We start from the raw sequence: 10,461 nt of genomic DNA on the forward strand, positions 1-10,461 counted from the left end.
TCCCAAAAAATTATACGTGTTTTGGAAATGTTGAGTCGAATTAGTCTAGAATCGGTTAATTTTATAGAAGAAAACCTTTCGAACAGCCTTAGTCCGTAAAGTTCCCACCTATCGGGCTGCGATTGGCTCATGTATTTAATCATTCCTACAACGTAATTTTCGGTTAGCGTGGAACGTATCTAAGCGTTATAGGGGGTCTACTGTATTACATACAAATGTACGAACAAATAAAAACCCAGCGAAGTGGGTCCTTGCAGCTAGTAATAAAATAAAATCAGGTAGCATTTAAGCAGGAAAAATGTTGGATAAATTGGAGTCGCTCGTTAAAAGCATCCGCGTTTGAGATTTCGTCCAGTCTGGACTGGACGAAATCTTTTAAATTTAAAAATTTAAGACACGGTTCCCTCTTAAATATAACGTCGGTTGACAGGGCTAAAAAACATATTTGAAATAGTTACACAAAAGTTAAAAAATTCCAATGGAATGATGAGAGGAAGGAGTTGAGCGTAACTGCTGACATGTTGACGAAAGGAAATGACAATATGTTTAAATCGGTACTAGTCCGGGCATGCAGTTACAGCAGAGGCAATCGAAGAGCTAGCTAACGTGGTGCCATCTAGTGAGAATGAGGGATGTAAATTTGGTTCCTTCTTCTTAGAACTCGGATAACTTTTCCGTAATTCGACCGAAATTCACCAAACTCTGGAAATATATGAAGCAGCTGTGTGGATTTACGATCCAAAAACAGCACTCAAAAATGTCAAAATGCTTTTTTATTTATCAAGCGTCAAAAAAGCGAAGTCGACATTTTCGTTTTTTGAATACATTTTTTAAGAGTTAATTATATTTTCCAGAAAGTAATTTATGCACATGCCAGGATTCAAATGAGCATTCTACCATAAAAATAATCAAAATCTAACGTGGAAATGTTTTTTCTTTTATAATTCAGACACGAAAGCGCATAAGCTACCGCAATACACTGTGCTGGCTTACTGCTCGCTCAAGTTAATATTTGTTAATGATATGCAAATTAGAAATATATGGTTTATGCTCATCATTTTACTGGCCAAGTTGAATTTTGATCAAGTTTGAATGTTTTTCGTCGGAATATTAACAAAACTAATATTGCATAAGGGCAGCATAAGGGCTAGATGCAGAAAACATGAAAGTAAAATTACGTTTACAAAGTTCTGGGATCGCATATTAGGAGCACGTGGACCGCTGGTTGTTTGTGGCCAGAGGAAGGGAAAATAAAAGAAAACATTTCATAAAATCTGAGGACTAGTTACCAAATAACTGCAGAATTTCCTAGAAAAAATTAAACCTTTTCATTTCCAGTAAGACAGAGTTATTTCATATACGTTTGAAATAAACAATGATTTTTTAAATGTTAGTATTGTCTAATGTGTTGAATGAGAAGCTAGCACTCATAAAGTAGCCTAAACACAAAAAAGATATTGAGAAAGAACTTTTATTAGCCTATATAACAACGTTACAACGTACCGCTTCATAAAAAGAAAAAAGGTGGAAGAATCAATTATTGTTAACTGGCAAAGAAATAGAATAAACCAATAAATATTAACCAATTTAACCAATAAAATAAACATTAAAATTTTAACATTGCGACATTAAGAGTAATAATAATATACATATGCCAATATAATGTAATCAATACTTTTGCAGCATTACCTAAAAAATTAATTTATTTTCTTGAATATAAATGAACTGAAATTCAAAACTTATTATAAACATAACTGTTAATCAGTTAACCGTTAAAATTTTACGGATTGTTCTAAGAAAAATTTGAATTCTAACGTAGTTGATATAGAAACGCATGTTTCACATAAATCGCAGTTTATACAGATTACAGATATGGATATTATATGTAAACAAAAACATCTGAGACGTTTTTATATCTCAGATGCTGTTGTTTGGATATAGGCCTAATAGTCTTGTCTATACATATGTATTTCTATACCAAGGGTCATCAAACTTTTTTTCACAGCGGGTCGGATAACTGAGGGAATGACGAGCGCGGGCCTCATAATCATTTTGTTAACCACTGAATACACAAAGATAAAGATAACTAACATATTTATTTACCAATAAACAAACACGGTCGCTGCAGCAAGTTCGTAATCGTTTTTCTTAGAAATTTCGTTGCAGATACATAAACAAAAATCTTTCTGATATTCAAAGTCGTAAAAAGTTACCGAATTTTTTATTTCACTGATTTTTCTAAAAATTGTATTACTGTGAGATGCAAAAATCGGATTGAACCAATTTTGACATTTTTACTTACACTTATTTTAATTTTTTTTAACATAGTAAGTTTATCTACAATATATTTTATTTCCATATAAATAACTATATTTTAGCTCATTTGTCACATAGTGCTGCAGCGGGCCGAATGAACTGACCTCGCGGGCTTTAGTTTGGTGACCCCTGCCCTATACATAAACATTGCGCCAAATAAAAATTATAACAATTTAAATGAACAGTTAAAGTTTTTCTTCGGAGTTTTTCTTTGGTAAAGATTTTTAAAAAAACTTGGCGCTTTGAAGCGAAATGCAGGAAATATAATAATAATAATTATTATTATTATTTCCTGCTTCGAAGCGCCAAGCTTATCTTTACCAAAGAAAAAACTGTTTTTGATGACTGCCACAGACCGAATGTTTTCAAAATGCCATTTATTCGATCCTACCAAGAGTCGGTTTAGATACGTGTGCAGTGCGTGCATGCATACAGAAGGCCAAATTATTAGGGAGGTCGATAGTGCACTTTAAAATATAAAATTCAAATATAATTTAATATTACTCTAATAGTGGTCGGCAATGAAACAAATTGATGTTTGCATGACTACTGATGATATAAGTTAGTATAGCTGTCAGTTAATGAATATAAGTAACGCTGAAAGTATGTTAAGTGTCTTGCATCAGAAAACTTAAAAATACAAGCAACAGGTGATGAGGGATTTATCCGTTAAACGAGAGAAAAAGTCATAAGTAGGAATTCCATAACCACTATGATTGTTTCTTGTTTTAAATCTCGTAAAAAGTGCAAAAATTTGAAGTATGAAAACTCCAAACTTTATTTACGTTAACATGTTATGATTAAGTTTAAGATTAACTTACGTAACTCATTGTGAATGGTTGCATTAAATAATATAGATACAAGGTTTTACGTTTATGCTTAATTTTCATTATGAATGAGCCCTTATCCCATTTAATGAGATAAAGGCTCATTAAATAAAAACGATTATTTGTTTTAGTGAGAATTTGGATACAAGGAGTTCGGATAGTAAAATATAGATACGGTAGAACGTCGATTATCCAAGTCTCGATTAATCAAGACTCCGCATCATTTGAGATTCGACGTTCCACATTATAAGTGAATACACTACTTTTCTTATACTGTAATTCCTAAAAGAAAGTTTAAAACACAACAAGTATTACAAAATGATTTATTTCTATTATTTTTTACATTGAACTTTAACTTGAAGTATGAGACAAACCATCGAAATTAAAATATAACCGTATACATTTTTATTTATTAAGACCACGGTACATATTAGCTGAATAATGAAAAATGTTAAATCGTCGTTCTTATATATGATTAAATTCACTAAGGTATGAAAACAGATTCAACAGTGATACCGTATAAATCTTTTATCAATAAGATAAAAGATTTATCCGGTATCACTGTTGAATCTGTTTTTATACCTTTACTTGTTAGTAATTTTTAATCTGAAATGGCCGGTGCCATTCGTTTTCTCTGAATTTCGGTTAGCTGAGGTACTGTACAGTACATTACTTCGGATAATCAGGGTTATATTGTGTATATCTTTAAATTTTTCTGCCCTACACGACAGAAAGACTTAAATAAATATAAATAATAATGCCTACATGCATAAAATGTATTTATGCTATTATGTATGTATTCAGCTACGAGTACAATGTAGATCGCCATGCTCGATTTATCTGGATAAAATCACCCAATACACTGGAACTTCAGAAAGTCATTTGGTGTCTCGGTCATCCTATCTTTAATATCTATTAACAAAATTCAAAGTTATTTTATATAAAATCTTAATATTAAATAGCATAATGATTTTAACTAGCATAATATTAAATAGCATAATTATTTCTTAAATAATATGAAATTAATCCGAATTTTCTACATTATTTTTGTTTGGTGATTTGAAAAAATAATAAAAATTTCAATTTTAGATATTACTTTTTTCTTATACACAAGAGACAACAAACATCCTGATGTTCTTCGAACGAATGCAACTGACCTGAACACTACTAATTTCGACGGTAACCGATTAACTAAGATTATCATCCATGGTTACTTAGATGACGTGAGAAAATCATCAGCTTTGATGGTATGAAACTTTATTTTTTACTTTTTGTAGAGATTGAATACAATTGTAACAAATTTTACCTGCAGACGATTCGCAAAGAGTTTCTATTTCGTGGTGATTATAATGTCATAATCGTTGATTGGTTTAAAGTTTCCCTCAATTTTTATCAGGAATTAGTTTACGATCTCGAACTCGTAGGAAAAAAAGTTACAGATCTCATAAAATATCTTAAGGTAATATATAAATAAATAAATATATAGACTATATATAAATCTGATATTTTAAATAATTTGTTTTTTATGTAACACAACATTAATTACGAAACGTATTAAAATAGAATATTTTCAGGAATATGGTGGAGCTAAATTTGAAGATTTTCATTTGATTGGACACAGTTTAGGAGCTCATGTTTCAGGATATGTTGGAAATAACATCTTCAAATTAGGGAGGATAACAGGTATGATTTAAAAAATTTTTTCTTGATATAAATCCTAACTTAATTTATCTGAAAATATATTCAAAAAAATCATTTAAAATGGAGACAAGGATTATTCCGATTTAGTTTAGACTTCAATAAGTTCATTAAGCTCCTTTCCATCCAAAATATTAAGAGGAATTACTTAGAGAAAAACATTTGTTTTTCTTCAATCTTATAAATGTATTAAATACACAAGATAATATAAATACTTATAAATACTAAATGAGTAAATAATAATAATTCTTCAATGTTACAATGTGCTCTCGCACTTTCAAGAGTTTTAGTTTAGAGGGATTAAGAAAGTTAGCTGTGCCCTTTCATCATTAAAATATTTAGGTTTAGATTAGACATTTACAATAGAAAAAAAAATAAATAAATATAAATTTAAAATTTACACTATTATATATTTATTAAGATATTATTTAAAAGAAAAATCCAAATCTCAATTTTAAAAAATCTCGCAACGTTTCTTGCTTGACATTCTCGCTTTTGGAACAGGAAATTAAGATGACCAGCGAGAAAGCTTGATAATTTTCAATTATACTACTACATAAAATTTATAGTTTTTCATACATCACGGTGATCGATATTGCCAGCTGATCGGATTGCCACTTCTCCCTTAATATATTCTAATTTAATTCATTTTTAATGAGTTAAAATAATCATACGTTTTTGTTTATCGTTAATTTATGGAAACTATTGTAAATGGACACTTTACCATTGAAAATATTAAACACGATTTCAACATTTGAAAAATTGCATTTGAGTAGCGTTTTTTCACTTAATATTATCATTAATTTATATATATTTATTATTATCATATTGCAATTTGAAAAAAATTTACACCTATAAATTCCCACTGTCGCCTGTCTGTCTGTCCTTTTTAATCTCGAGAACGGCGTTAGATAGATAACAATTGAGACCAGAAATTAAAATATTAGGGGCAGATGGCCCGATTAACTATATGAGAACTTCCGGTTTGCGCCGAACATCACAATATTTCAATTCAAATATTTTCTCTTGTAAGGAGTTAGATGACTGCATGACTATATCGCTAGCAGGAAAGTATGATGTACGGGCGCAAGACACTACTAATTTGAGGCAATAGACATATATTTTAAATTAAATCAATTAAAATTGCAGCCGGGAATTGTGACGATCTCACAATAAATAATTGCTCGTTATTATTACAGGTTTAGATCCTGCAGGGCCAAAATTTCAGAATGTATCAAGTTATCGGCGTCTAGATAGATCCGATGCAAATTTCGTAGATGTGATCCACACTGACATTGCCAATGATGCACTAGTTGGTACGTAAAAAGTAACTTAAAATAAATGTAAAAGCATAATACAATTTGTCATACTTTTGATCTTTCAGGATTTGGAACCGCTGAAGTAGTCGGCCATGCAGATTTTTATCCTAATGGTGGAAACAATCAAGTTAACTGTGGAATTCGCAATATGCTTAAACAAACTTCTATTAGAAGTACGAACTGTCTATTTTTATAATTTATTTATAAAATATATAATATATTTCATCTTACGTGACAAACCGTATTTATAATATTAAACGAAATGAACAATTGCATCAATTTTCGGAATTTTTTCTGTGCTTCTTAAAAACAGTCTAAAAGACAAGGTTTTAATTTCATAATTTTGATTTGATTAAGAAAATACATGTTATATTTATTCCTTCGTGATTTATCAATATTAATATTTCTTGTTTAATTTGCTTACGCATGTTTTTACTTTTAGATTTTCTTCAACAAATGGTTTGCGATCACCTTACTGCTTTGATATATTTCATACAATCTATCAGAAAATGTTCTTTTGTGGGAATAAAATGTTCTGATTGGAAATCTTTTAATAGTGGGCATTGTGGTGATTGCAGAGATGACGGAAACTGTGCATTAATGGGCTATGACTCAAACCCAAAACAAATAGATTTTGGTAGCGAAAAAAATATTTTCTACTTGAAAACTACGGAATATTCTCCATATTGCTGTAAGAAAATTTATTTTTCGATTCACTTAGCTAATTATATACGTTAATTATAATTATATATAAATCGTTTCACGGGAGCCTAACTTACCTCTTGAGTTTTTGATAGTAGTAGGCTGTATACCAGCGATCCGAGAAATGTTTCGGATCCTGTTAAATTCATTATAATATGTAGCCTTCGTAAACTAGCATTCTTGCTATTGTATATCATAATATCTCGAGCAAGATTCGCGAAACGTACTAAAACTTCTACATTAAAAATATATACGTTTTTACGGATATATCCTTAAAAAGAGAACTTAACCTCAAAACAAAATTTACTGCAGACTCTTTGGGGTAAGAGACAAATTACTTATGATAATGATATATCGAAAAGATTTAATATTTTATGCCAGTGGTTCCCAACCTTTTTTCATTAGTGTACCCCGTGACATGTCATATCTCTAGATTGTACCCCGTGACATGTCATTTCTCTAGATTGTACCCCTCATTTAAGAAATTTAGTGAGTAACCGTATTATTAATTTTACATATTGTAACTTTAAATTAAAGAAAAAAAAACCTAAAAGAAAACATGTATAATAAAATTGTGATTGTTGCAAGGAACATTTTTTATCTAATAATTTTTTAATACTATTAGTTTGTGATACATAATATATTATTTTTTCTGCCATAATAACTAACTTTTTTCTGTACCCCTAAACAACCTATCGCGTACCCCTAGGGGTACGCGTACCACAGGTTGGGAATCGCTGTTTTATGCTGTTAAATTTCTAATAAACTTAAAAATAACTAAAAACATAGTAAATTTTCTATTTAATCACAAATAAAAATAAATAAAATGTAACAAAAAATTAATTGGTTCAACTTTTTCTATTCAGCTTATCAATATCAAATTTCATTGATCTTCTCACAACCAAAAAATTCTTCAATTAAAGTAAGCGGAATGTATATTCATCTAAGTGGTAACGAAGGAGAATTATTCACAGCCTTGATAACAGGGTACGTAAAACTCTACTCGTAAAATTAATTATACCTTTATAGTTAAAAAGTTATAATGATATTTTTAACAGATTTGCCACTTTGAGAAGCGATATCGAACAAAAATATCTTGTAATTTCTGAAAATAATTTGGGAGATATCGAAAAGTTAACTTTTCTTTGGGTAGATGATTCGTATGGTTATTTGAGAGAGAGAAGAAGAAGAAGAAGGAAAAGAAAAAGATTGCATTTGCAAGAAATACATGTTTCACCATTACAATTAAGGTAAAAGGTATATTTTAAAATTATTTACTTTTCAAATTTTAAATATTTTAAAATAATAATAATAATTTTTAATTTTTTAGCAATAATGAAAAGAAACGTTACTGTAGAATTAACAAGAGAGGAATTTCTTCTAATAAAGAAGAAATATTTCAACCATGTTGAATATTACATAATTTTACTCAAAGAGCAAACTTAATAAATTGTAATATTAAATGTATATGAAATTTTTTCATTATTTAATATTTATCTGAAATACAAAACCTCTAAAGATTAAATATATTATTTCTATTATATTGAGTAATTATTATTTCCATTAGCGCTTTAGATGAGATTATGATCAATATTAGGTATATCATCTACTATTAATTAAGGTAATTGAATAAAGTCGATAGCATCTGATTTTAAATTTTTTATCATAAGAAACAAATTGATGGATAATGCGGATATGTAGGCATTTCTTCATATCTATTGCATTAAACTTATACAAAGAATGCTCTAAAAGTTTTGCAATACAGGAAAACCATTCGTAATGAATTGAAATGTTTATTTTTTTAAATAATAAACTTCATATCACACATTATGCATAAACAAATTTCATCAATTTCTTTTAATCTAAATGAAACAGATTCCATTTGTAATAGTTACAATAAAACTTTCTAGAGAAACACTTCGTACAATGATTTACTATGATTTTTATGGTAGACTAAATGACAAAGACTGTTATAAACATTTGAAATTAACTTTTGGGGGTGATCCTTTACTATTGTATTCAGGTAGTTCAAAAAATTTCAGAGATGTCGTACTTTCTTCCATGATGAACCACGTGAAGGGCAACCATGAACAGCAGTGACACCTAAAAATTGTAACTACTATCTAACGTATGATTGCAGAAGACCAAAAATATACCTATAAAATGATACAGGAGAGACTCTGCAGTACATTCTGCATACGAAGTTACAGTTAAAAAAAAGTAGTGTCTCGATCAGTTGACAGATTTCTAAAATCAGAACATGTCAGAATCTCTAACAGTAAGAAAAACTTGAAAATGTGTGAACCAAGGTGAACACCAGATTATTTCCAAAATTGTAACAGGTGCTGAGATATACACACCATTTTATGACTGTGTCACAGGTCAAGAAAGTCAGGTATGGATCCATAAAGATGATCCAATTCCAATAACTGTGAAAAGGCTTTCTGCCTTTTCACAGTTTTTCAGTAGCATTGGTCTGGCAAAAGAAATTATGCTTGATGAACAGAAGACAGTAATGGCTAATTGGTACACTACAGTTTTTCTTCTTAACATTCTGGATTCACTGAAAATTTGAGGTCAAATTTTGCATTATGATAATTCTTCATCACTCAGTGCCAATAAGGATGTTGATTTCCTTCAAGCTAGTAATATAAGAATCATTCAAAATCCACAATATTCACCAGATTTGGCATTGTGTGACTTCTGGCTATTTTTTAATTTCAAAAACATTTGAGGAGTTTCCAATTTAACAGAGGATGAAATTGAAGCTTCCTTAACAGAGTATTTTGATAGCATTCCAGAAAATAAATGGTGTCGCGCTTTTGATCTTTAGAAGGAGCAACTACATAAGTGCATTTTGGCGAGAGGAGAGTACTTTGAACATAAATAAAAAATATTTTGTTTCAGGCCTTATAGTATGCCTGTATTTTCAGAGTCACTCCCGTATCAAAGCAATTTTAACAATTTTTAAAATATTAAGTTGATTTATTTTCTATTTTAGAAGTATTTGTTTATTTGCAAGATTCGCTTAAAGGGGATAAATTAATAAAATGTATCAATAATATATAAGCATCGAAAAATGTAATAAACTTACATTGCCAATCAAAACCAGAGTTTCATCTATGACATGATCTATAGTCTGAAAATTGTATACTCTTCATTTTTTCTAAATACACATGGGCAGCACTTTTGAGAAAGAATTGGAAATGAGAGAACAGAATCACGTGCACAGATCTAGGAGCATTTGTTTTCATTCCCTACACTAACACAGTAATAATTAAGAATTATTAGTTTTTCTTTCTTCCCGACTTTGTTTCAATAGACCTAAGACGATTGTTTTAGTTGTAAGCTACAGAATGCTAGATTGAAAACTAACAATTTAAAGCATTTTAAAATTAGCTTATATTAAAGAAAATTATTATTTTCTAATAAAAGTGAATTAATGGAAAAATGGTTTTCTGTCATAAATCAAAACATTTCTATTGTAACAAAACAAAGAAATGAAAATGTTACGTGAAACGAGCCTGGAGACAATGAACCAATGACAAAGATTTGGAATGAGAAACGAATTCTCTTGATTTCTCTTGAACTGCTTCTCT

The 10,461-nt window shown here is 29.6% G+C and overlaps 1 protein-coding gene and 1 pseudogene across 3 annotated transcripts in view; both read left to right on the forward strand.

Moving 5' to 3' along the window:
* Window positions 1-8,350, forward strand: part of LOC111615477 (endothelial lipase-like) — an 11,157-nt gene extending 2,807 nt beyond the window's left edge. For 2 of the 3 annotated variants that reach the window (XM_023356881.1, XM_023356883.1), the window contains 9 exons: window positions 4,233-4,390; window positions 4,456-4,602; window positions 4,718-4,826; window positions 6,041-6,157; window positions 6,226-6,333; window positions 6,603-6,851; window positions 7,729-7,849; window positions 7,921-8,112; window positions 8,193-8,350. In XM_023356881.1, coding sequence (XP_023212649.1) covers window positions 4,233-4,390; window positions 4,456-4,602; window positions 4,718-4,826; window positions 6,041-6,157; window positions 6,226-6,333; window positions 6,603-6,851; window positions 7,729-7,849; window positions 7,921-8,112; window positions 8,193-8,274 — 1,283 coding nt within the window. In that variant the 3' untranslated portion in view covers window positions 8,275-8,350. The remainder of the gene's footprint in view (window positions 1-4,232; window positions 4,391-4,455; window positions 4,603-4,717; window positions 4,827-6,040; window positions 6,158-6,225; window positions 6,334-6,602; window positions 6,852-7,728; window positions 7,850-7,920; window positions 8,113-8,192) is intronic. The other variant, XM_023356882.1, reaches the window with a different exon arrangement.
* A 675-nt stretch (window positions 8,351-9,025) lies between these two features.
* LOC111615480 lies at window positions 9,026-9,752 on the forward strand (annotated as a pseudogene).
* Window positions 9,753-10,461: the final 709 nt, after the last annotated feature.

The sequence above is a fragment of the Centruroides sculpturatus genome, unplaced genomic scaffold (assembly GCF_000671375.1).
Source record: "Centruroides sculpturatus isolate CEXI.00-Female unplaced genomic scaffold, Cexi_2.0 scaffold2228, whole genome shotgun sequence".
Classification (NCBI taxonomy): domain Eukaryota; kingdom Metazoa; phylum Arthropoda; class Arachnida; order Scorpiones; family Buthidae; genus Centruroides; species Centruroides sculpturatus.